This window comes from Mirounga leonina, unplaced genomic scaffold (genome assembly GCF_011800145.1).
Source record: "Mirounga leonina isolate KUSES-001 unplaced genomic scaffold, KU_Mleo_1.0 Mir_174, whole genome shotgun sequence".
NCBI classification, from domain to species: Eukaryota; Metazoa; Chordata; class Mammalia; order Carnivora; family Phocidae; genus Mirounga; species Mirounga leonina.
In genome coordinates this window covers 67,170,622-67,197,959 of record NW_023270451.1, presented here as the reverse complement: position 1 = coordinate 67,197,959, position 27,338 = coordinate 67,170,622, and the positions used below count along the sequence as shown (strand labels likewise).

At 49.7% G+C, this 27,338-nt stretch overlaps 2 protein-coding genes across 2 annotated transcripts in view; one reads left to right on the top strand and one right to left on the bottom strand.

Moving 5' to 3' along the window:
• Positions 1-27,338, bottom strand: part of SND1 (staphylococcal nuclease and tudor domain containing 1) — a 407,329-nt gene that overhangs the window by 58,126 nt on the left and 321,865 nt on the right. The window lies entirely within an intron of this gene.
• LRRC4 (leucine rich repeat containing 4) lies at positions 707-3,973 on the top strand. The gene is made up of 2 exons (XM_035021051.1): positions 707-840; positions 1,028-3,973. The coding sequence occupies exon 2, from the start codon at positions 1,128-1,130 to the stop codon at positions 3,078-3,080; it is 1,953 nt and encodes a 650-aa protein (XP_034876942.1). The 5' UTR covers positions 707-840; positions 1,028-1,127; the 3' UTR covers positions 3,081-3,973.

Genomic DNA, 27,338 nt, shown 5'->3' with positions numbered 1-27,338 from the left:
CCGCCGCCGCCGCCGGACCCGCGCCCGCCCCCGGACTCCCTGAAGGGGCCTGCGGTGCGGGCGCCACCCGGCCGCCGCGCGCTTCTCCGGCCGGCGGACCCGGTCCCGGCGCTGTCTCCACGCCGCTGACCCTCAGGGGGCTAGACGAACTGCTGCTCCTCGCGCCGGCAGACGGCGGACTGGGAAACTAAGCCCAGTTCTGGTCCTTTTAACCCTTCAGAGAAGAGGCGAGGAAAGAAGGGGGTGTGTGTCTGGGGAGGGCGAAGGAGCCTCGAACACCTCCTCTTAACTCTCGCAGCCCCGCGAGCGAACGACTGCATCGGCTGCCTCCGGCCGGAGCCGCCGACACAAGGAGAGGGGGCAGCGCAGCAGCAGCAGCAGCGAGCGAGCGAGCGCGGCCTGGGAGGCTTCGGGGCGCCCCCTCACCACCGCCGGGTGGCAGCCGCGGGAGCGGGCTGGGGGCGCCGGAGGCACGCTCCGGCGATGAAGCGGCTTCCCCCGTGGCTGGTGCGAGCCGGTGCCAGGGTCCAAGGACAAAGCAGGGAAGCGCTGGTGGCGCCGCTCCTCCGGCTGAGGGGGGGGCATGCACCTGCATAGCCCGCCGGGCCTTGGCTCTCCCCGGCGCGCCTCAACTCCGCCGCTTCGCCGTAGCCTGCTCCGGATTTACTAGAAGCCATTTTGTCTCCCCCACCCCTCCCCTCCCCACCCCTCCCCTCTGCCCTCCCCACCCCCTCGACTTCCCCCTTTTGTTAATTAAAACTAAGAAGTAAGAATGGCAACGACGTGGCCGGCTCCTGTGGAGAACGCTTAAGGACACCACGCCAATTCCTCCCTTCCGAGGTAGGTGACAGCGACTCACTGGGTGGGGATGGTTGCCACGGGGGAGAGAAAGTCTCGGCTTTCCGAGGGCTTGCCTTGAGGGGGGCTGGAGACAGGGGCCACGCTCTAGTTGGGCAATCCCCCCCCCCCCCCCACCCGCCGGTCTGCTCCGTCTCTCTAATCGCCCCCTCCCCACCTCCTTCTCCAGATGGAAAGAGGAGCTCCTAGCTCATTTAAGCCGGGGTAGGGCTGGTTCTCCTTTCCGAGCCAAAATCCCAGGCGATGGTGAATTATGAACGTGCCACACCATGAAGCTCTTGTGGCAGGTAACTGTGCACCACACCTGGAATGCCGTCCTGCTCCCCGTCGTCTACCTCACGGCGCAAGTGTGGATTCTGTGTGCAGCCATCGCCGCTGCCGCCTCCGCCGGGCCCCAGAACTGCCCATCCGTTTGCTCCTGCAGTAACCAGTTCAGCAAGGTGGTGTGCACCCGCCGGGGCCTCTCCGAGGTCCCTCAGGGTATCCCCTCCAACACCCGGTACCTCAACCTCATGGAAAACAATATCCAGATGATCCAGGCCGACACCTTCCGCCACCTCCACCACCTGGAGGTCCTGCAGCTGGGCAGGAACTCCATCCGGCAGATCGAGGTGGGGGCCTTCAACGGCCTGGCCAGCCTCAACACCCTGGAGCTGTTCGACAACTGGCTGACAGTCATCCCCAGCGGGGCCTTTGAGTACCTGTCCAAGCTGCGGGAGCTCTGGCTTCGCAACAACCCCATAGAAAGCATCCCCTCTTATGCCTTCAACCGGGTGCCCTCCCTCATGCGCCTGGACTTGGGGGAGCTCAAGAAGCTGGAGTATATCTCTGAGGGCGCTTTTGAGGGACTGTTCAACCTCAAGTACCTGAACTTGGGCATGTGCAACATTAAAGATATGCCCAATCTCACCCCCCTGGTGGGGCTGGAGGAGCTGGAGATGTCAGGGAACCACTTCCCTGAGATCAGGCCTGGCTCCTTCCATGGCCTAAGCTCCCTTAAGAAGCTATGGGTCATGAACTCACAGGTCAGCCTGATTGAGCGAAATGCTTTTGACGGGCTGGCCTCGCTTGTGGAACTCAACTTGGCCCACAATAACCTCTCTTCTTTGCCCCATGACCTCTTCACCCCACTGAGGTACCTGGTGGAGTTGCACCTACACCACAATCCTTGGAACTGCGATTGTGACATTCTGTGGCTAGCCTGGTGGCTTCGGGAGTACATACCCACCAATTCTACCTGCTGTGGCCGCTGTCATGCTCCCTTGCACATGCGCGGCCGCTACCTGGTGGAGGTGGACCAGGCCTCCTTCCAGTGCTCTGCCCCCTTCATCATGGATGCACCTCGGGACCTCAATATCTCTGAGGGCCGGATGGCGGAACTTAAGTGTCGGACTCCCCCTATGTCCTCTGTGAAGTGGCTGCTGCCCAATGGGACAGTGCTCAGCCACGCCTCCCGCCACCCAAGGATCTCCGTCCTCAACGACGGCACCTTGAACTTTTCCCATGTGCTGCTCTCAGACACCGGGGTTTACACGTGCATGGTGACCAACGTGGCAGGTAACTCCAACGCCTCGGCCTACCTCAACGTGAGCACGGCCGAGCTCAACACCTCCAACTACAGCTTCTTCACCACTGTCACAGTGGAGACCACCGAGATCTCACCTGAGGATACAACGCGCAAGTACAAGCCTGTTCCTACTACGTCCACGGGTTATCAGCCGGCATATACCACCTCTACCACGGTGCTCATTCAGACCACCCGTGTGCCCAAGCAGGTACCCGCGACAGACACCAATGATAAGATGCAGACCAGCCTGGATGAAGTCATGAAGACCACCAAGATCATCATTGGCTGCTTCGTGGCAGTGACTCTGCTAGCTGCCGCCATGTTGATTGTGTTCTATAAACTTCGTAAGCGGCACCAGCAGAGGAGTACAGTCACAGCCGCCCGGACAGTTGAGATTATCCAGGTGGATGAAGACATCCCAGCAGCGGCGTCTGCAGCAGCAACAGCAGCTCCATCCGGTGTATCAGGTGAGGGGGCAGTAGTGCTGCCCACAATTCATGACCATATTAACTACAACACCTACAAACCAGCACATGGGGCCCACTGGACAGAAAACAGCCTGGGGAACTCTCTGCACCCCACAGTCACCACAATCTCTGAACCTTATATAATTCAGACCCATACCAAGGACAAGGTACAGGAAACTCAAATATGACTCCCCCTCCCCCCAAAAACTTATAAAATGCAATAGAATGCACACACACACACACACGCACACACATGACAGCAACTTTTGTACAGAGTGGGGAGAGACTTTTTCTTGTATATGCTTATATATTAAATCTATGGGCTGGTAAAAGAAACAGATTATATTAAAATTTAAAAACAAAAAATCAAAACAAAACTATTTTCTAACTTGTAAGTTCTATTTAAAGGGGGAGTGGGGTTCTTGGGAAGGCTGTGGGGCAGAAGCCACAAGTCAACTTGTTATGATGCCAGAGGGATTTCTGATCTAAGGTTGAAACTGCTAAGATAAACTCAAACAACAACATACATCCCTAAAGAGGCAGGGTGCGGGCTGCTGAGGGGTGGGTGGGGGGGGGTCGACTGTCATTTTTTAGAAGATGCTTCATAGCATACAGGATTACCCATTTCTATAGACACCTTTCTTAAGCTGAGAGCTGTCTTTGCAAATTTATCTTATTTTTAAAAATACAAAAAAAAGCACCAAGGATTTGTACTGTGCCAAAATGTTGAGAGGCAATAATTTTTTTCTTCAGAGGCCAAGGGGAAGATAGATCTGTAACTGTTTTTTAAACAGGAAAACCACCAAAATTCAAATGACTCCCTAAAGGGGCTCAGTCTTTCCATCTGTCCATGTGCACAAGTCTCCTTGGTTGGTGCACTGGGACGCTCGTGTGCCCTGCCTGACAGCGCGCCTCAGGAAGGAGCGGAGAAGGAAGGAAGCTGTGTAGCTCTCAGTCCAATGCTTTCACACTGCACCAGATTCCTGCAGATGGGTTTAACCCACTCTTTGCAGGACATTTGTCTATTCAGGGTTTCCCTTGAGAGGGAGGAGGCCCCTGAAGGGGGTGCGGCAACAGAGGGGGGTGGGAAGGGAGAGCAGAAGCAGAGAGAATGTATTCACAGGAGGCCATAAATTAGTATTGTGCCATGTCCACCTGTTGTTCCTGGTATCTGACAAATGATTGTAGACAATGATGGCATTTTATGATTTTTTTTATAAAGGTTTTGTTTGTTTTAAGGTGGAGAAGGAGGAGAGGCTGGGATTGGGGAGCTTGGGGGAGTGGAAGCTTTTCTCATGCTTGTGATTTGGTGACTATTCTAAATGCTGATTCATTAGGGATTATTACAGCTGATGTCAACTGGTTGTGGTGATGGGGTGGGGGCAGAACATGAGTGGAGAGAGAAAAAGGGCACGGGCTCATTTAAAGTATAATGAAGCCTTGACCAAACAGGATGGTTCACAAAAAAGACGTGAAATCCAGTTAAAACAAAAGTGATACACATGCACACAAGAAGTGAGTTCTGCAAGGAGTCCTGTTGAATGTAGCACAATGGGGGGAAGGCTTCCCTCTCCCAGGCCTACCTCAGGAGGAGGTGGAGGAGAAGGGGTGGGCGTGGGGGGTGAAGGCAGAGATCTCTGTTATTCTGGTCCATTTAATGCTGTAACTTCTTTCATTTATTATTTTAGCTTTAAAAAGAAATAAAGGGTTCAGATTTGAAAGGGGTGGGATGGGTGGGTGGGGGGAATGCCAACAAAAGAACACTGATTGTAATGTGAGAAAAGTGTATTTTTGTATTTTAATAAATATTGTTCAATTTTTAATTCAATGTCCCCAAAGGGTTAAATTGAATAAGATCCTATAGGTTCTTACCAGCATCAACCAAGTCATTTCTATTTAAAGACAAAAAGGGAAGGGGAGGGGAGAGGTAAGGTGGGAGGGGAAGACAATGTTAAAAATGCTAAAGCTGTCAACAATCTTTCCTTAGCTTAAATAAAAGCACCCCGATTCTAGTGCACCTTCCACAAGCTAAGTGTGTTAGTCCCTGGCTTTGTTGGGGGTAGAACCAAATTCCTGATGCCCTGGAAAAGCAGGGGAAATGGGTCAGCCTCAGCTCCTGGGACCAGGCCAGAAGTTAAATGCCACCTCAGCAAAGCTGCTGGTCAGGCAGCCCCAGCTCTACCCAGGGACCCTGGGGGACCTGGATTTAAGAGGTCTGCAGTAATGTTGTTTGGCTTAAATTTCCCACAGGCAGTGTTCCTTCTGTTCTCTGGGTGTCAAATAGCCAAACATGTCTTGGTGGTGGGGGGTATCTGTCTCCTGATGCTTCCTGAGTGATGACGTCCAGGGAAGCTGCATGAACCGGGACCCTGCGTCTCTTCCGTGCTTTATACTAATGCAGGGAATCGGGACTGAGTGGGTGTGATCTCTTTGGCACTGAACGGGGAGAGAGGCAGGCAGCACTTTGCAGCAGTTGGCTAAGAAGGGGCCAATTCTTAATCCCCTGGGTGTATATATGTGTCATTTCTGGGTATCAGTGTTTGCGGCAGCATGCATGCATGATGCACATTTAGAAACTGCCACTCACATTTCCGGGCTCCGCATATACGTTTCCCTCTGCCTCTCCTTTACCACCCTACGGCCAATACAACGAGAAAAATGCAGCAGAGTAAAGGGTGGGACTTGGCCAGGACCAGCTGAAAAAGCAAGAAATGCTCCCTTGCCCAATGCCACAAGACAACTCAGGCTGTTTAGAGCAGCTTCCTGGGGACACACTCAGGGGCAACTGTGGAGAAAGTAGCTGCTTCAGAAACAGAGGATGTGTTTCCGATTTCCTCACGCCCCTCCTTTTGTGACAGCTACTTGGATAGTGAGGGATTATACAGTGGCTCTGGAATGAAGAAGTGTCTGTGGCTGAACCGGAGAGCTGAGGGAAAGAGTATATTCCTGGGGAAGAGGCCTAAGAACAAACGCACGCGGCCTGGGGGCTGCGGGAGAAGCGCTTTCCAGAAGGAAGCTGAAAGGAGGTGGGGGAGACTGAGAATATGGTTCCTGGGTATAAGTGTCCTGAGAGCTGCAAGGGTACTTCCCTTCCCCACGGGGTCCACTCCTCGACCTGGGCAGTGTGGCAGCTTTTAGAGCAGCAAACCTCTACTGCCGTAACACGTTGGGTATCTCCTCCTTTGTAGCAGGCACCTGGGACAGCTTTTCGGAGAGGAGTCCCATGAGCACCCATAGTGCAGCCTTTCATGCTGGATTGGTGACTCATCCTCAGGCCTGGCGGCCAAGCTATAGGGTTTGTTAGCAAAGAATGGGACATGGGTTGGTAGCTCTTCAGGGGAGTAGTTGTAGCAACACACTAGAGGGAAAGACTGCTGCTGATTATAGGGAGTTAGAGAATTTTTTAAGGGCCATGAAAGATCATTTAGTCTAATCCCTTTACATTTTCTGGTCAAGGAAACAGCCCTAGAGAAATGGAAAGATACCTCCAAGGTCACACTGCTGGTGAGTGGAAGAGGTGGGACTGAAACCCAGATCTCTGGACTCCCAAGTCAAATGTGCCTTCCTTACTCAAGCTCTTCTGGGCCTTCAAGAACCTTTTTCTTTCCTGGCCAATATGCAATGAAAATGGGACCTTCCTACAGATATTGCTGTGTTCTCTTCTTAGAGGTGCTCAATCTCCTTCAGGACTGGCTCTACTGCCCTCCAAGGTCTGACCAGAATCCCTACCACAGGGGCCCCACAGCTGGCCAAAGGGCCACGTGTGCTAAGGAGTTCGATTCTCGGGACTGCACATAACACAACTTCTGATCCTGAGGCAATGGCAGATGGCTGCCAGAGACAGGGTGACGTAGATAACGCAGGGTGTTCACAAAGGGAAGGGGGGGTAGCTTGGCCTTCTCCCAACCTCTGCCTTGGAAGCTTTGCGGAGTAGAGGAGTGGCAGAGGTCTTAAAGCACCTATCAGAGTAAGTTCTCTATAGTGGAATGGTTTCTGCTTGTCTGGTTCAACAATGAGACTACTGGGGAGCTCCTTGACTCCCCTCCACCACTATACCTACCCCAGCCCCAGCTCTTTAAGTGCCATGCTGTCTGTGGCTGCCACTCCCATAATCTGCTCTAGGCCTTTTGTCACTCTTTGGTGTTATGCTGCATCTGATTATCAAAGAAGGGAGAGTAGACAGGGTAGTTTCTAAGGCCTAGAGACATTAACTTTATCATGGCTGTTTAACATGTATTGAGGCCAGCAACTTGCTGGGTGCTGGGTAGAACAATGTAGAAGAGAGTCCCTGGCACAACAATTCCTGTTGTTGGTGGGGAAGAGGTCCAGAGTCCATGCCATTAATGGCGGAGAGCTCTGGCTTCCTTCTGTGGAGATGCACAGCGGCTAGGAGAGGGCTAAGGGGACCTTACACAGCCCACACTGTACTACCTCAGGGGGCCAGAGCTCACAATTAAGGCCCCGACATTTTACAGCAACAAAGTAGCAGGGGATTAAAATTAGAGAAAAAGAAAAAGAGAGAGAGAGAGAACATTTATATCCAAACATATGTCTGATTTTCTCTCTTCTGCTGGCACTCAGCACTCCATGCCATTGGCTAATGCAGGCACTGTTCACGCCATTTCTAAGTCCTGCCTCAGCTAAACTGCAAGGCAGCTTTTGGCCCCAAAGCACCGCTCCTGGTCTCTATCATTCAGAAAGCACCCATTACCCCTGAGGGGATGAGAATGGTTTGGGCTGTAGATTAAGGCTGTTTTCATCTTTGCTTTAAATTAAAATGAAGTAAACTGCTTCTTGGAGCAGGGATAAATGCTTCAGGAACCAGATCAGTGAAACATACATACTTGCAAAGCAACACAGCACGGTGCTTACAAGTATAGACTTTGGATCCGGTATTCCTGGGTTGAATCTCAGCTCCATCGCTTCCTACCTGTGTGACTTGGGACAAATACTCAGCTTATTAATATGTAAAATGGACATCTTAGTATCTACACCTCCCTACTTCATAGGTTGTTATGAGAATTGAAGTTATATAAATAAAATCACACTCAGAATGGTAACTGAGTGCTGTATTGCTGGTAGTTATTTGATGATAAACATAAGGATACAGACCAACTGACTAGCCCTCCTCAATCACCACCTCTCTTCTAGAACCTCCTCTGTGCCCAAAGAGAGAACATGCCTTGGAGCTATTCCACAGAGGAAGGATGCTTATCAAGAAGTCAGGAACAGGGGACAGCACTATCTATATGAGCCCAGACCCAGTGGGAAAGATGGGTTGTACTTTTCTCCCCAGGAAAACAGTGCCTTGTGCTCTGTTCCCTAATCCAGCTCTCTAGCTGGCCCAAGGCACCGTTTTAGTCCAGGAGTAGATTACCTCTCTTTGTATAAGCCAGAAGAAAGGAAAGGTGCTGCTGTTGGTGATGATGCGCAGGTGAAAGCTGGGCCAGGATACATTTCTCTCAGAAACCTTGGTCCTTTACTGACAGGATAGACTTCCTAGAGTCTTCTCCACCTCACCCTGTTTCTCTGTCAGGATGCCTTACAAAGGGTAGGGCAGGGGAGGGCTGAGGCACCAGGAGGGAGAAGGCAGCACAGAGAGGAGCTACTGGGGCTTCAAAACAGAATTAGAGGGCTTGGAGAAAATACAGGCAGGAAAAAAAACAAAAACCAAAGCAAAACAAAAACACCATAATTTGAGCAAGTGAGAGCAGAACAGAGCTATATGGCAGATACACAGGCTAAGGGTCTGCAATGCAGTTAAGAAGGAAAGCCAGGGAGATTGCTCTGTCCCAGTAAGCAAGAAGCTGGCTGGACCCTGGATGGGGGAGGACTGTTAAGTGTGAAATTCATGGCATGGAACAGAGGAGAAGAAAAGCAGGGAGATCAACTTTCCAAGAGAAGCCTAAGAGAGAATGCATTTTGATTTCCTAATGAGTAGCTAGAATTAGATTTTAGGATGATCACAGGTTTTATCCTCCGGTACATGCCAGCTCTGCCGTCAGTACTTGGGCCAAACCACCTACCCACAACAGTCCTGTTCTCTATCTTGCAGGCTGTCCCCTGCTTGGGGGAAGCAACCCAGCCCTTAGGACTGTAATCTAATCCTGACCCTGACCGGCTCATTCAGGGGTCTGCTCTGAATCTGGTCCCTCACTTTTCTTCACAGCGGAGGGTGGTGCAAGTCACTGTTTATCCACAAAAAGAGTATTACTCCAGTGGGAGGGTATTATATAAATTGTGTTTTTGTTTTTTTTTTTAAAGATTTTATTTATTTGACAGAGAGACACAGCGAGAGAGGGAACACAAGCAGGGGGAGTGGGAGAGGGAGAAGCAGGCTTCCCGCAGAGCAGGGAGCCAGACGTGGGGCTCGATCCCAGGACCCTAGGATCATGACCTGAGCCGAAGGCAGACGCTTAACGACTGAGCCACCCAGGCGCCCCTAAATTGTGTTTTCCCATAAAAATGGTGATGACTGTGAGTTCAGTGCACATGGACCCTGGCAGTGAGTCAGAGAGATCAGGCTGAGGCCTGAGGGGATGTCCCTGGGAGCTCTGTCAGAGAGTGTTAGCATTTGAGAGGACGGTGTCTTCCCTAACTTATCCCATTAAGATTTTTGACCCTCCAGCAGGGAAGCCCTGAGCTGAGAGGCTGCCCTAATGCCAGGTGTGGGGACTAGATGAAGCAAAGTAGTACTTAGGTACTTTCATGGTCATTCATTCTGTGCACCCAGGAACAATACTAGAACAATTACTGAAATTTTGATTACTAAATACCAAAGGAATAGTCCTTAATCCACGCATTTCTTTAATACTCATCCACCTCCTTATAACCCCCCTAATAAGCAGCACCCTCCAATAATTCTATCAGGTGTTTCCCTCCATAATCCCCATCTGAGTACAATCATCTGCCATGATAGGACCTAGGACATTTTTGCAAGATCCTTCCATTCTAGAAGATTGATGGCTCTTTCTTCCAACAGCTCTCATGCAGTTTCCTCTTGCAAGGCAAGTCCTTCATCTATAGTCTCTTAAAGTTTCTTTAAGGTCTCACCCCTGGTTTCCCTATGTCTGTGCTGGTGCTGATTTAGTCACCAGTTAGGTCACTCTACCTGCTCAATGAGTCAGCAAGGATGACTGAGTAGAGCTTTCACACACAAACTGTTCCCTGTGCAAAGTGTGGTTTCCTGGTCTCTGGCTACTTCTTCCTAGAGTCTTCAAGGCCCTGGCTTCTTCCCTTCACCTACCTACTCATCCGGGTTCAGTAAGACCATTCAGACAGCTTCTCCCACTCAGATTCTGCCCTGTAGGTGAAGTGAATGAGTTACAGGCAGCTCTCCACAGAGCGCAGCAGTGTCTGCAGGAATGCTCAGTGCGTCCCTCACAAAAGGCCCAGCACAGGCCCAGAAATGGAGCTGAGGCCTCGGATACTAACAGCCTGTTCCTGCAGCCTACCAGCTGCAGTGGTTACAAGTTCTAATCTATTACTATTGCAAGAAGACTTAATTTCTGGACTTAAAGGAAGTCGGATAATACTTTATCCTATTAGCTTTGCCTGTGTGAATTGACAATGGCTTCCTTCTGACATGACAGCATATTCTTCCAATTCATCTCTTTAAGGGGATGAATTGGGAGAGTCTGGAGTAAGAAAGGAGGGAGGGCCAAGGAAGAGACTGCTAAAGGAACCAGTGAAAGAGAAGACAATTTTTTAATTAGAAATGGGGAGGGGGGCTTGGAGATACTTGGCAAGACTGAGGTATCTCCAAGCATGTTTGCATTTCATTTGGTTACTCTGATGAGGGAAGTGACTGCACCTACTGGGTGTACTGTGTGCATGTGTGTCAGAAGAAGGTTCTGAAGCCACAGAGAAGTACGAAAACAAGAAGAATGAGGACGTGGCCTACTCCATGCCCTTCTTGGTCCTGCCTGCTGTGCCTGCAGGGTAGCTTTCCCTTTCTTCAGCCCCGCTGCCATGTTCCCGTTTGAAGTCCACATCTGCTCTGACCAATGGTATCCTGTCAGCTGAGGCCACTTTCACGTGATGGGTGTGGCTGGCCAACCTTGGGACGGCAACACACCGAGGCCGGAATGATGGTTTATAGCTTCAAAATTCAGGGATGTGGAGACAGAGAAGGGGCTTTCTAAGTTAATTCAGAAAACTTATTATGAGGAAAATGAAGGCCAGGGAGACGCAACTTGCTCAGGTGTCACATAGCTGGTGATGCAAAGACCAGATCTCTGGTCTTTGGGTTCTCAACCCAGCACTGCTACTGAACCTCAGCAGGGCCACGGTGACTGACAAATCCAGGGGGCGCTATTTACAGAAACTACAAAGTTTCAACTGGGTGCAATCCCTTACAGTTTGCTTCCAGGGAGAGAAGGGAGAGGAGGGAGAGGAGGGGGAGGAAGGAAAGGCCTTTCACACCAGTGCTTTATCTGTGCTTCATGCTCTGACACGGTGCGCACTCATGACTTCACTCAAACAGCTAGAGCTGAGAAATCAGGCAACTCTTCCTTTCTCTTCAACCACAAATGTTCCAAGGCATGTGAGTTCTGATGGCAGCCCAAACAGATAAATTAAAAGGAGCATTTGTTGCTTATGGCACCTACACCCCCTTCCCCTACAACAGCAAAGAGCTATAAGGTAAAGAACATGTATCCCTGTGCAGGGAAGGCATACAGAGGCAAAAATCACGTTAGAGGTCTGTTCAAGGTCAAGATGACCACTGGAGGAGCAGAGAAGTCTGGAGTCCTGCTTCCACGTTTCTCGCCTTCCCTGGTCTTGTGTAAATAAGGGGACCCTTGCAGGGAAAGCTCAGACAGCCCAGGTTGAATCCGGGGCCTTCTCTGAAATATGGTCTAGGAAGCTAGTAGACGTTTCCTCTTCCCAACCACCTCAACAAATCCTCTCTTGGGAAATGGAGTGGTCCTGGCTATAATTTTATCACATACATTTAATTAGAATCTGTCTCCTTCACGATGGTTTCAAGCCAAGTCCCAATAGAAACATTCTAAAAGAACAGCCGCTTTCAACCAAGTTAATTTAGCAGAAATTTGCCATCTTGGATGGGCTAGCATTACCTCTCTTTTTGACATCAAAGCTGGGAAGAGAAGGGAGGTGGAGAATGCAGAGAAATAAAGAGGAGGGCAGGGGCTTCCGGCAAATGAGTTTTCATCTATTAAGGAGTGGTAATTTCTGCTAGCCCCCCTAGAGACTGGTCCCTTCCAATAATGGCCTGACTCTAATGATTCCCACTCCTAAGCAACAGCCTGTGTTCTGCTGGTGTTGAGACAGACTGTGCCAGAGAAATTCCCTTTCTCCCGGAGGTGTTGCTAACATTACGCAGGAGAGATTAGCCAGCCAGGAAGATATACTCTTGGTGGGGAGTGAAGATAACGAGAAAGAATGCTCTTCTCCAGCGGGCATGATACTGCTGACCTAGGATATAAAAGGCTGAGCAGGAGGCTAGAGGTTAGTGAGAAGATGAAATGGGCAGGCACTCTGACAAGAGAAAGTGAAAGCTTAGGTGCCTCCAGAGGAGTGAGGAGCTCCATGCAAGACAAGCACTGGCTGGCTGGAAGGCAGGGGGAGGGCTCTGGGGTGCGGACTGTGGCTTGAGCTCAGACACAATGGACAAAAACTGATGAGCATCTAAGATGTGAAACATGGTGATAAGTTCACTGGAATCAATTTCAGGCCCCTAAATATGGATCTTTTCCAGGACAGAGGTACAGGAATGTGGGCCAACATGGAAACTGGGGTGATCGCTATTACTGAGGCTGTGGTGTCAGTTGAAGGGGTGGGGTCCTCCCATTCTGCCCTCTCCCTTCTTCTACATGGAAATCAGTGGGGAAAGCTAACACTGCGGCTCTAGTTTTTGCTGAGGCTGCTGAGGAGGGGGTGGGGAGCCCCCTTATTTTGCCCCTGGTGGCTTCCTTGTGATGGAGACGGAATGCTTCCAGAGGCTGCCTTGCCAGAGGTGCCAGCAGGCAGCCCGGCCAGAGAGCCTGCGGTGCAGACAGATGCCCTGGGCCGGATTCAGGATGGCGAGACCCTTTATGGCACTGCGGCTCGGCTCTGGGGCAGTGCCAGGGTGGCAGAGTAATGTTCCTCAGCCAGATTCATTTCCCCCCAAACCTCTTCAAATGTGTGGGCCACGGAGGGAGGCAAATTTAATTAAATTACTATTCATGGGCTGCCCTTCCTGGGCAAGGGCTAAAAATGGGCTCATGCCGGTGTGCAGACCCGTTTGTGTACACAGAGCACGCGTTTCTTTGTGCCTGGGCCGTCAGCAGCTGGATGGGGTTGGCAGTGGCCGGCGCTGGCCCCGGTGAGCTGGGCCCTCTGCCGCAGCAAGGCAGAGTCAACAATAATCCAAGCCTGGCCCCATACGGCTCCGATGACCTTTTCCTTCCTGCTTAAAAGATGACTGAGCGGCACTCCCCCTTCCTACATCAGTTCATTTCTCCTCAAATGCCTCTCCTGCTGACACCCAGGACTTTCCCGTAAGGCGGCGCCCTGTGCTGAGCTGGGGAAGGAGGTGTGATTCATAGTGCACGGGCAGGGCTTGTTGAGCTTGGCAGGAGACAGAGGGGTCTCCCTGGTGATTCTCCAGAGTGCTAACCCTGTGTAGCACCAAGAGCCATTTCCAGGTGCCAGAGGAAAGTGGCAAAGCTATCTTTCCCCTGTCCCTGCATGAACGCCATGGTGGATACAGAATCTGACCATCACACGGAGGCGAGGACGTTCAGGAGCAACTAGAACCATTTACTGTGTGGAAACCAACAACCCAAACAAATGCTGGCTGTGCTGTACATGTCCACCCCACAAGGTCATTCCATGTTGTTTCTGGTCTGGAAGCAGAGGCCTCACTACTCCCGGTTACAAAATACTCCAAGGGTAAAGACTTTGCCCCTGAGTAGTGCTGCTGCCACTGGACCTAGGGCTTCCCTCTGCTGGTACGAGATGGCCTGAGGTGGAACCAGCTGTGGTGTGGAGAGCAGGAGACACTAAGAGCCTGGTAATGGGGTTGTCCATTTGGAGTTCAGACCCTGGAAATGTGAACTGGGGAATCTTTCCCCACTTGTCCCCTGAGAGAACAGAGCCATCTCATCTCTCATGTCTAAAACTTTAGCAAATGCAACACCTGGAGCCTGAGACAACAGGAAATATGTGGGCACTGAGTAGCTATTCTCATGCATCCTCTCAGGTCCAGGGCATCCTGGCACCGAGCAGACCCCCAGGTGATGCGCAGGCAGCTCTGGGAGCTGAGCCAGGCTTATAGGCAGGCAGTGCCACAGTGAGTACAGAGGGCAGAAAATGGGGAGCAGAACCTCCCGATCCCAATCTCCAAGCCTCTGAACGTGCTCTTAGGGGCCTGGCGGATGGGGAAGGCAGCATCCCCCCGCCCCGCTCTGGAGCTCTTCTGTCCTCTTGACCTATGCTGAGCAGCTCTAGGGCCATTCTCCTTCATATAATTGGGGATGGGGTTGGCAGTGTATCTGCCACAGGTTTTTGGTTACAAATCTGATGGTTGCTCTGAGAGTTAAGGCAAATACTGTCAGTTCGGGTCCTTGGGACCCAACTCAAGAACCTGGACTGTGCCCGTGAGTCACTCTCAGCCCAGCAGTTTTAACTGACTAGAATTTGTGGATCAAAAACAAAAGCAGGCAGGTCATTAAAATGTGGTCAAAGGAGAAAACAATGGATCCAAAAGAGTATGTTTCCTAATTAAGAGGTTAAGCAACAACTGAAGCAGAAAGAGAGAGCAACATATTCTAGAAGGAAGCCCAGGAAGGCAGGGCCGGTCAGGAAGAACAGGAAATTGACCAGTGTAGTGATCTCGATCATGTGGCTTCAGAGAAACAAAAAGGTTCCTGGGTACTGGGCTATGCCCAAGGATCTTTCTTCCTTACCTGCCAAGTGGGACAGAAAAAGAGTAGGCCCCATCCCTAAGTTGTAGGAGCCATGACATTTGGAGCGGAATAAGGTCCCTTAATTCCATTCTACCCAAGTGGCCCCATGCACACTGGGACAGACAGCACTCACCAAATGCCTGGCCTCGAACTATAGAGATAAAAACGGGGAACTCTTCAGGTAGTCCCTGTCTCTTTAGTCAGTATGTTATTGGTCCTTGGGTGCCAACAGATATATTTTGTCATTATTAAGGATTAAAAATATCCTTATCCTGAAAAAAACACCCCAGGGACTAACAGATCTCAGTCCTGATACTACCCTATACAAAGGTTTGGCTTTGGGGGCTTAGGTTCCCGTTTTAAGCAGCCTAGGACTGGGACAGTTTTCTCCATCGAGAAAAAAAGCCTTGAAATAATGTAACAGTGAAGTAAGCCTCAGGAGGAATCATGTGAGTACTGCTGAACCAAAGGCATTCCAAAGCTGCTGGGGTCCCTTAGGTTTATAGATGACCCCACTGAGCTGGTGTATTTGCTCTGTATGCCCCACCCCAAACCACACAGGTGGAGCAGACTGCTGCTACAGCACTCCTTCCCTGCTGCTGGCTGTTGCCAGAGGGTATGGCTGTGGGTCTGTCTCAGAGAGCGCCTGCTAGATGGACACCCTGATTCCCATGCCTTGTCCACAGCTCAGCAGTGGAGGTGCCAGGGTGAAAGGCAGAGTGAGGCCCTAGGGCTACTGCAGCAGATCTTTCTCATGTACAAGGTCACCCACGACCCCTCTCGCATGTTACCTGTCACTTTATTTCTCTTGGAGAGGGACAAGGAGAAGGGAAATGAATTGATTACAATGGTGTATTACAGGGCACCACCTTTCAGCATCTTGAACTGGACTGAGGGACTGAAGAACTGAGCGGTGGTGCACTGAGAAGTTGTCCAGTCTGCATTTAAGGGAGGAAAGGGTAGGAAGAGAAGGAAAGGTGATTTCTGGCACCTGCTCTCTCCTCTCTCTCTCAGCTCCCAGTAATACTTAGGAAGCAGAGTGGGTGGAACTAAGCATATTTGCAAAAACAGATGAGCTCCGATGCAGGTTGAAAAGTATTTTCTATACAACATGAACTCAGACCCTCCTGTACCCTTGTCCTATGTGCTTCAGACCAAGTTTTTATCATGTTTCCTAGGTTAATATGCCAGAGCATGAACTAAGAGTGGTCTTCATCTTAGCCCCAGGTTGACCTGCAGGCCAACGGCTGGCCCAGCCCCTTCATTTGGGGAAAAGCAGGGCAGGAGAGGGATGGGAGTGGCAGACGTCACTGGATAAGGCTGGGGCCATCTGCACTACTGTGAATCAAGGTTGGCTCAGACAGAAGGTGCGAGGGAGGAGGTGCAGCTGCTGATGGCTCAGACAGCTTGGACCTGTCCAGGCAAACAAGCCGCTCAAGTGCAAGAACAGCCAGCCAAGTAGGCAGAGCACGAATAAGGACTTAAAGCTTGAAATATCTGACAAGATATGGAGGGAGGGTAGGAAACTGTCTGGGATTTCAACTGGTGTCTGGCCTTGCTTCTCACTGCTAAGGCAGACTCTTCTGCTACTTAAGGATGGGATGTGATATCTGGGAGCCAGTGGGCAAGCTATTCTTTGAGCTAAAATCTTAAAAGAAATATTCATCTTAAATTGCAAAGACAGTTCTGGACTGTTCTCCCTCACTAATGCCCTCTAAAACAAAATCAAACCACTGTCCACAGGTAATCTATCTCTGCTCCAGTCACCTGCCCAAGGTTAAGAGCAGTGGGCCATGAGAGTGTGTGGGGGTTGAGGGCGGGGGACACAACCACACTGCACCATCAATCGCACAGTCTGGGAACAGTCTCAGAACCAGCTGAGGAAGGCAACGTGGGGTGTGCAGAAGAGGCAAATACACGCTCTCCTCTTCCACCTTCCAGGGCGGGTGGTGGTGGGGAGGGCAAGGCCAGCAGTGGGATATTCAAGCGCTATTACCGCTCCTTCTGGTGAACACTCTTTGAGACAATGGTTCTCAGTCCCAAGTATATATTGCCAGCACTAAGGAGCCATTAGAAAATACCAATGTTCAGACTCTAGATCAATTACAGAGGCATCTCTAGGGGTGGTGACAGGATTTCGATATTTTAAAAATATAGCCCGGTGATTCAAGGGCAGGCTCAGGATTAGAACCTCTGCTTTTGAGTCTAGAGGGAGCAGGGGAAGACTCAGTGGTCACGCTGGTTTCTGACAGGCAGGACAGTCCTGTCACTAATGACAGAAGTGCTTCTAAGTACATAGTTTTGCTTTAGCTGAGCTAGTGCCCCTGAGGTTTCATTGAGGTTCAGGAGGAGTAACTTCCGAGAGAGCTGGCCAAGTATCAATTGACTGACTGCCCTGGAAAAACAAAGGGAAACACTCCTACAAACATGTCACCCTCCTAAGAGCCCCAGGTGAGGAGGGAGAGGGGACAGACTGCTCAGAGGCCCATGAATATCAAATGGGAGAAACCAAGGCACAGGGAGACTACCATTTATTCCAAAGGGAAGTGGAAAGAGAACCTAATAGCATGTTTCTCTCTAGCCATTACCGGTCAGAAACCCTCCCTAGTCGCACTGGCTGCTCTACAGGCTAACTCAGGAGGGGCTCAGTTCAGGCTCATAAGCCCAAATGAATGAGAAGCTACTTTTAAAAATGCCAGGTTTCTGACCCTTAGCCTACTGGCATTCCCTGCCACAGCCCTCCTTTGGTCCATTTCCTCCTCTATATGCTTATTTAGAACTAGTACAGTGACTGGCACTGTGCCAGGTGCTGAGGAACAATGGAGATGAAAGACTTGGTTCTTGCCCTTCAGGAGTTCCTACAGTGGGGGAAACAACAAGATGGACAGCCTAAGGGTGGCAACAAGGGGAGATACGTACTAGGGAGCATAGGAGAGTCAGGGAAAGCTTCTGCCTCCTCCCATCCAGTCCAGTGAAGGCCACACGGCCTGGAATTTTACATTTTAGTGACTCTGAGGCCCTTTTATGTCCTCAGCACCTGTCCCAAGTCATTTTAGTTACTCTTCTGAGCGGGTAGAGAAGAAAATGCCCATTTGAATTCTGGATGTAGGCACCGGATAGTGGTAGGACCCATACTGATTCAGACCCTGGGGAAAGACGGATGCTCTGGGCCCTCCTACAGAGGGGCAGGGGGTGACTTCTGCACCTTTCTCAAGCTGGCATTTGCTGAAAGGACTGTTCCGAGTCTTCCCCAGGGAGTGGGAAGAAGGACACCCATGCACTTAGTAAATACTACTGGTAGCAAAGCTCTGGGCTGGTTGAGTGACCTTGGGCAGTCTGCAGCTTTCCCTCTGCTTCAGCTTCCCTTAGCAACACACAGACTTGCTTATAGGTATACATCACCCGGCCCCTGAATAAAGAAGAGCCAGCAGCTTGCTCATGAATGGAGAGGTGCTAAGTCAGGGTCCTAAGCCAGGCTCTGGTATTTAAATGTAGCATGGAAGCTTCCAGCCAGAGCTCCAGAGCACCATTTAGTTGGGCTGCAGCAAGCTTCTGTTTATCCCACCTGCTGAGCAGCCAGAGCAAAATACTGCTTGGGAGTTGGGACAGGTGCTGAGGACATAAAAGGGCCCTCACACACTTGCACACAGAACTGAGAGCACGTGGACTCCCGGGAAGGACAGGGAGGTGCAATTTCAGCCCCCTCCCCCCTCGCTCTAGCTTCAGCAAAACCCCACTAGGTAAAGTGCTAACACTAAGGAAATTGGGACCCTCCTGTGCATGTGTCACCATGTAGTGGTCTTTTATGGTCCTGGTGTGGCAAGAGAGGTCCTCAGGGTGGTATGCAGGAGTGCTGGCAAGTGACAAGGCAGGTAAAGCCCAAAGCACAACAGCTTTCGGGGCTGGGTGGTACTGAGGTCACTCAGTAGAACAAAGCTGCCTAGTTGTCCACTCTGAATTCCGATTCTAGGTGTCATTTGTTCTTTGTGCCCAAGCTGTTCTTTACCTCCTCAAGAGCTGAGGGTCCAGATTACTTATGAGAACTTATCCTGAAAGGTCATGCTTATGTTATGCAAAGTCCCAAGTCAGAGCTAATCTAGGGTGTGGGGATCCAAATTTAATCTTCTAAACCACTGGTTCTCAACCTTAGCTAAACAATAGAATCCCCTGAAGAAATTCTAAGTTTTTTAAAAAACATTTTTTTATTACTGAAAAAACTTTGATTTGAAAAATTTGAAACACTGGAACTAGAGAATAGTTATGAACTCCTATATACCGACCATCCAGATTTAGTAATTATCAAAACAGATCTGCTTCATCTATCCCCCTTTTCTTTGCTGATGTATTTTAAAGCATATCCCAGACATGATGTCACCTCACCTTTCCATACTTCAGTATGCATCTCTAAAAAACACAGCCATTTTCTTACATAACCACAATGTCATTATCACACTGAACACAATCAACAAACTATTCCTTGGTATCACCTAATATGCCTGGGGAACATAAAATAAAAAGCTGGTGCCTGATGAAACCAGAATCTTCGAAGGGAGGCCCAGGTATGAGCATCTTTCCTAAACCTCCCGCACTCCAAGATTCCAGTGCGCAGCCAGGGTTGAGAACCACTGCCCCATCCATCCAGGATCCTGTTACGGGGGTCTAATGCGAGCTCCGTGAATATCCTTTTGCCCCCATCACATGGTACACAATAAAAAAAGCCAAGGAAAAGGTGGCAAGTCATGGAACAGGATAAAGAGAAGGAAACAAGGGGCGACTGGGTGGCTCAGTCAGTTAAATGTCAGACTCTTGATTTCGGCTCAGGTCATGATCTCAAGGTCATGAGATTGAGCCCCGAGTTGGGTTCTATGCTGGCAGCAGAGCCTGCTTAAGATTCTCTCTCTCCCTCTGCCCCTCCCGCCTCCCTCTTGGTGGGGCATGGGGGTGCGGGAAAGAGAAGGAAAACAAAAGCATTAAGTCCACTAGGTACAGAATGGGATCCACTGTATAATGCAAGGAGCTGAGGCCTGCTCACTCGATCCCCTAGATCTATCAAAGGTCTGAGGGGCCTGGAAAAAGTTGTTCCCAGCTGCCCAGTCTGCTCAGAGGGCCCTCAGCACCTCACACCAGGCCAGGCTGCATTATGCCTTCTCTCTATTTCTAGCTCTTCTCCCTTCTGTACACGCTGTCTCTCTGGCCTAATATTCTGGCAAACTCAGAGCTTCAGCACCTGGTCTTAGACAGGATTAATTAGGCCTGTGGTGAGGGGGTGTGCCAAAACTTCTTGGGCGTTGGCACTAGGGTTTGGGATCACAGTCATCAATTTTAACTATTTATTTTATTTAAAAAATAACTAAACAAACCATCCAGCAGAAAAGATGAGGCTGTATCACTGCAGCTAAAAATACCTCTACTGAGGGCGTCTGCTCACCAGCTCTTCAATTAGAGATGCTACAGGGCCCTTTGTGAGCTGTGCAGAGTTGGCAGCTCCACAGGGGCTCTGGGCGGCTGGGGACAATCCCTGGAGCAGTAACTAGCGACTGCTGGATGGAGGGGGGCTGGCAGACAACCAGCCAGCCAAGATGACTGGCACACACAGGTAACTCCCAAACCCCTCTTTTGCTTTACGGACCTGGTGCCTAAGCCAAGAAACCTCTTGCCTTCTTTCCACGACGGACCCAAATGCTACCTCTGAGGATGCCTCAAAGTAACTGGGGACTGTTCGGGACTCCTCGAGGTTCACGTGAGAGCAATGATGACCAGAGGAGGTAATGCTGCCCAGTCTGGCTCTGGGTGTGTCCGTGCTGCCGGACAACTTCCCAGTTTGCGTCAGCGCTAACTAGACACAGGTGGGCATCTTGGCGGACTCAGGAAAGGGGTGCTTGAAATGCAGGCCTGACATCTGAAGGGGGAAACTGAGTGAGGTATAGGACTTCATGGCAACTAGGGTGTCTTTCTCTGGATCTCTTTTCTAAGTCCTCTCAGACACAGAGGTCATTCAATCTAGCACACTCATTTTTATGTGGGAAGATGAAGCCTCGGGGAGTTTAAGTGATTTTTTGTCAAGGTCACAGATTTAGTAAATAGAGGAGCCAGGACTTATACATGGGATTTTTTTCTTACAAGTACAGTGCTTTGTTCTACTATACTATGTCATCCCAATGAATGGATCCATTCTAAGCATTCAACGAGTGTTTAAAGAGCTATTGGTAAAGGTTATTTTCAGTTTAGGTGCCAAAGGAACCAAAGAACATCAGGTGAGAGTTCCCTGCATGACCTGGGAATTTTACAATCCCTGGGTTCTGCAGATTTCAAGGGTCAGACTCAGCAACTGAATCAGACGTTCAGTGGGATAAGCACCACAGATCTGCGATCTTCATTTAGCCAGAGAGCCAGAAGGGAACTTCTTTTCTGCCTGGGGGAGTGGGAAACACCTGGTATTAGCTTGACTGGGGGATACCAGGAGAAAAGGGGGGCAAGGGTAAGGCCACAGCTGTCTGGTTTGATGCAGGCATTGACCTTTCTCATTTTTTGGCATTGTGTATGACCCTTATGAAAGAATCTGGAAGCTTAAGTCAAGAGCATGGGAGGATTGGGTCAAAAAAAAAAAAAAAGCATTAAACATTCAGAGGTATCGGCGGAAGGTGCAGATTGGTTTAGGAAGAGTGCAATGCAAACTGAATGTTTCTGGAGTGTTTACTGTGGGCGAAGACTGTCTAGAGTCCTGTGTTGTCCGATATTGTAGTCACTAATCACGTGTGGCTGTTTAAATTAAAATTTTATTAAAGATTCTGTGCCTCAGTTGCACTAACCACATTTCAAGTGCTCAATATCCGTATGTGGCTATGGCTACTATACTGGACAATGCAGATAAAGCACATTTCCACCACTGCAGAAAGTCTTACTGGACAGTGTGGGTAGACTCTGGTTGTCTTCCTGCATTTCTTGCTGGCCATAATGAGTTGTTTCTGAGACCCCTTTGGGAAAGAGTTGAACTTGGGGAAGCTAGTCCAGCAAACCTGCTAAACTTAGGAACTCAAAGAAGCTTAGAGCAACGAGGAGCACTGAGTGCCCCAGTGTACTAGACTCACCAGGCCCTAACCCCTCTCCCCTCAAGGCCTTGTCTGCTCGTTCACTGCCATTCTGACCTTTGCGTTATTTTATTTGGTTTCTATTTTACACTGTTTTAATTGATGTTTAATACAGCTTAACTCTGCGTGGTGTTCCAAGCCCCTCACTAGGGGGCCGCTCACAGGCAGAAGCACAATTAATAACAATCACCAGAAAATTATGCCCTGTATCAAAGTTGTCATTGTACCATATAAATGCTTATTACTATATTGAATTCTCCAGCCCTGACACCTCCCTGTGTTTACTAGGTAGCAGATAAACCTCTATGTTTGTGCCTTCCCTACTCTACCACACCATCAGGACTAAATATAGCCCCTGTGTGTATGTTTAGCTCCATTTAGCTGTGCTTTGGAAAAGGGGGGGGGGGAAATCAGAGTTAATAAAATTAAATTGCTGGAAAATGTGATTTGTTCCTCCCCCACTTGACAAGTCCTTGAAAGACACAGACATCACTGCTCACGAGATGGGTAACCAGCCTCAGCTACAAGGTTGGGGGGCAAGGCCCAGGGCCTGCTAAGATGGCATGGTTTTCGGATCTGCCTCCTCTGAGAGAATAGAGGGAGCAGGCCCAAGAGCGCAGGATGCTGGGGGCAAAGGGTAATACCCTGTGGCCTGGGAGAAAGTGACCAGAAAATAGTGCCTGAGCTGGAGTCCTGCCTAAGGAGTTAGAGGGCAATACATTTCACCCCTGCCCTGCAACTGTTTGGGGGGGGGGGGTAGGGCGGAAACGATAAATAAAAAAGTAAACAATGTAAGCCTTTCCTCTACCCCAAAAGGAAAAACAAAGCCCCTTAATTTAAAATGGTTTAGTACTTCATGGTTGTTTCTTCTGGGCATTTTTGAAGCTTAGTTTTTGGCATGAAAAGATAACAGCTTTTCTATGATCACTAATCAGGAAAAGCAAATGGAAAATTCCAGGCTTGTGAGACACCTGTACTCCTCCCTCTCTGGCATGCCTTCTCATCCTGTGTGCATTCTCTCTGCACCCCTGTCTAGTTAAGAGTCTTCACAGAACGCTGAGGCCCCAGATGACTTTCTCCTCTGACTTAGCCTCGTGTCCTTTTCTCACTAAAATAATACAATTTAGAGAATGCACGTGTTCACCTCTTCTGTCCACCTCTACCACGTACACCCCACTCCCTTTTCTATGCCACTGTCAGTCTTCCAGTTATCTGTACTGCCAGTGGATGAACAGGTGGCTGTCTGGGAGGCAGGTGAGGGTGCAGGTCAGATCGATACAACAGGAATGTGGAGATGTTAGCTCTCCTGTGCCTGACTACGTGAGTGTGTCCCAAGGATTACCTTCCTCATGCCTCAGTTTCTCAAATACTGGGAACTGCTTCGACTGGACTGTGTCCCCTCTAGAGCCCTGGCAGCTCTCGAATGCTCTAATTCAGTATTCTGAAGGCTGCAGACTCAAGTCCTTGAAAACTGAACGGGTCATTTTATTTCTATTTATAATCCATTTTTAGTTTCTGCACTCAATGCTCTATGGAGAAATGTAGATTCTAAATTCTTCTACCCAACAAAGGAAAAGCTCTATTTTAGGCTGTTTGACAGGGAAATATTTCTAACTACATTGAGTTTCCCATATTATATTTGCTTTGCCTTCTTCCATCTTTGCCTAAAAAAGTAGTTTCTAAAAAGCCATAAAAGCTTCCTGTGCTCAGGCATAGCAGGAATGAGGCTGACTTGGCTGCAGGAAAAAGACGGGGCCGACCCCGGGCCCCAGGGGGGCAGGACTATTTACCATCTGCTGCTCTAGCCGCCTTGTCTCCAAATCAGGCCTGGTTTGTAGTTGGCTGCAAATATTAGGAGCTGGGCCACTAGCACTTCCCACCCATGGCAAGCCTTGAACCCTTTGTACTCTGGCGGCCAAGACAATCTGAAAGCAGGGGGCCACTTTCCATCTTAGGAGAAAAACATGTGTGTTATATAGAAATAGGTTTTTCTTTTCCCTTCCTCTCCTCATTCCCAGCCATTCTGAATGCTTTAGACTGAAAGGGAGGAAGACCTGTCCAACAAAGCTGAGGAAGGTGATGGAATTGTTAGAGACTTCCCCTGCCCCATCTATGCAGACCAGAATGGTTTATTAATGATCCATGGGAAAAGAACAATCGTCCTGCTGGCAGCTTCACATGTAATTAGGCAGCTTCACAGAGAGCTGGCTGCCTTCTCCAAGTCTGGCATCTGCAGACTGAAGCGCTACCTGACATAGTGACACTGGGTTTCTAGTGAAATCTTCCTACCGGGAAAGGGACAACCAAAATAGTGACCTAAACCCACTGGGCACTCAGGAAACAGGACTGTGACGGCAGTGCTCTTCTGGAAGCCTGGCCATGTACTTGGGCTGACACAAAAGAGTGCGAGCTCCCTGATGGCAACAACCAGCTCTGGGGAACCGCAAGTCCCACTGGTCACCATTAACTGCCCACTCAGGTAAGTGGCTCCCTCTGCTGGGTAGAGGTCACGGCTCAGGGTAAGCTTCCGAGCCCCCCCCACCCCCCCATACTTTCCCTTCAGCCAAAACTCCACCCACAGGAGTTTCTGGGAATTGGTTCATGCTGTGCAAGGCAGCAGACTCCAGCTCTTCCCGCCCCTCCGCAGTGCTGAACGACTTTGCTGGGTGTGGTGGGCAACAGTTGCTTCTGTGTCTATATGCGTTAGAGAACAACAGAATTCAAACTATAATACATCAAGAGAAACGGGGCTAAGTTAACCACGTTTTGCCTTTGTAGTCAGTGCTAGCTTCCCTTTTAAGAGCCCTGGGATTCACAGACCCCTGGTCATCCCACCGGGTGAGTGAAGTAGTAAGTACTTGGCATTCGAGATGCAGTTTTAAAAATGAGCTCTTCAGTGCATGGCACTGGAAATGTCATGGGTTGTGTTTCCGTCACCTTTCCCAACAGAGAATCAGACATTTCAATGAGGGAGAACAGAGTAACACACAGACACACATACCCTTTCTGTGCTTGTTTCTAGAGTTGAGAAAGAAGCAGATAAAAACTGTCTCCATTCTCCATCCCCTGGTAGATACAGACCCCTCCTAAGCACAAGAGCCCTTCCTTCACCCTCTGACTCAAGCTCGACCCCAGGCACCCCAGATTCCCTCAGGGTGAGCCCAAGTCACTACCTGAAGTCTCAGAGGGAATGACATATGTCTGCGTGGGCAGCAAAACCAGAGCTAGTTCACAGGTGTCATGGACTTTCCAGTCCCCACACGCAGTTTACGTTCTGTGGGATCACAAAGGAAGCCTGTGCCCTTTAGAAAACCAGGGGAGAGGAACTGCTGGGTGAGGCGGTGATGTCCATCAACTGACGCCATACTGCCCCTTCTTGAGAGTACCACACGTGCGGTGGGCCCCTCCAATAAAGCCGCCGAGTTGAAGAACAGGCTCCACAGTAATTTTCTTGCTCATCACCTGCAGTCTCCTTCCTCACTCAGCTTTGATACAGGAGCCAAACACAGTGGTTCTCTCATTCCTATTAAAGCAGCCTAGAAACAGGCATAATCTCAGCTGCTGCTCAGCAACTAGCAGGCAGGGAGAGGTCACTGGTGGCCTGGTAGGAAATGGATAGCTCATGATGAATGAATTGGTACTGCCCGCCAATTTAACTTGCCATCACTTTAATCAATAAGGGAAAAGGTGAATTGCTATTGATCTCTTCAACACCTCTCGACGATACTGTACAAATTACAGAAACACAAGGCGGAGGGTGAAAGCATCAGAAAGGAAGGACAGATGAAGAAGTCTGGGCAGGGTGAGAATGCTGCATCTTCCCAGAGTTGGTCTCCCCGTGGCTGGGTGTTAGGCATGCTTGGGTGCATGTGTGAATGTGTCAGGAAGAGCCCTTCCTCACCCCTTGAAGAGCTGGCCATGGAGAGGAGTCTCAGGGCCTCCCTCTGTACTTCATATACTTGCTAGGCCTCCTCAGGGCAACACGGCATGTGAAACCATATGGCTTCCCTGGATGCAAGGCTAGAAGTCAGTATGTTGAGAGGTGCTATGGGTCCCAAGGCCTCATGAATTTTTAAAGTTGTCATAGTCGAGTGGTGTCTAGCTGGGCTATCTCAACAAGTAATATAATTCTGGATGGGAAAACAAGAATCAAAAGCTTCCAAGGCAAACTCCAGTTTTGCCACACTGACCCCCAGCCTTGGGTCAACAGCCAAAAAAAGCTAGACAGGAAGCTAATAAAGCAGAACTGTCTTGCAACATACTTGATAATAACAAAGATCATGGCTCCCGGGGTTCAAGACTATCCTCTAAAAACACATCTGAGACACATCCTGAAGATCAGAGGTCGAGGCCAAAATGTGAGAGGTCTAATCTGAATCCTGGGACAATGACCACGCACAGACAGGCAAGATGACAACGTAACAGGCAGATTTTATGGCAGGGTGAAAAAGGAAAATTGCCTAGAGCTAAGCCCATGAGGTAAACAATGGTCACATCTCAGGGTCTAGGACCACAGGTCCATCTCCTGTCTCATCAACCGGGTCTAATTATTCAGATGCAGATGAAAAGAAAAAAAAAAAAAAGCAACCACAGGTCCCTCTCCAGCCACCTCAGCCTGTGTGTGGTTATTCGCCTTCTCCGTAAGTGGGAAGAACTAGGGGCTCCTTGGATCCTCTGCACCATGCCTTAGTCATCGCCTTTCAGCTCTCTCCAGGCAGAACAGGGCCAAGTGCTGCCATTTTGCAGATGGTGAAACCAAACAGGCAGTCACATATCCAATATGAAAGTGAACCCAACCTTTAAAACCCAAGTGTGAAAAGGGCGGGAGCCCTTCAGGATGCTCTTGACACTCTTGCTTAAATGACTCTCCAGAGACAATGACTCAGGGTGTAATTGTGTAATTCTGAAATTAGTGACAACACAGTGCACCAGTCCCCCCACCTTCCTCCCACAAATACCTGAAGGGCCAAAATGAAGAACAAAATAAAATGCAAGTTACAAAGCTGCTGATGTGGTTAGAGTGGAAGTGCTGATATTAGGAGGAGGAAGTAGTTAAGTGCACCCTGGGTGTTTGGAAATGGCCACGTCTGCAGCCCTGTAAGCCGATGAAGGATGAGCTCTCGCTGTCTCTGCCGGGCAGAGAGATTGGCCCTACACTCAGGAGGTGGGAGCATGGCTGAGAGGGCATGAAGATAAGAAACACTATTTAGCAAACACGAGTACCCTCCTACAAGGAATCTTCCAATTCCGAAAGTGACCCTATTCTAAAATTACCACGTGGCAAGTGGCCAGGCCAAAAATCCATATCCAATCAGTGGTAATGGACTATTTGTTGCATTTCCTCATATAGGGTTGCAGCACTGCTATAAAAATCTTGGGCCAGTAGTTTTATTTAACCAGAGAGGTACCAGCATCCTAGCATTGCCAGCACTGGAGAAACCTG

Excerpts from the sequence above, each read along its gene's own strand:
- LRRC4 (XM_035021051.1), top strand. The coding sequence starts at position 1,128 with ATGAAGCTCTTGTGGCAGGTAACTGTGCACCACACCTGGAATGCCGTC.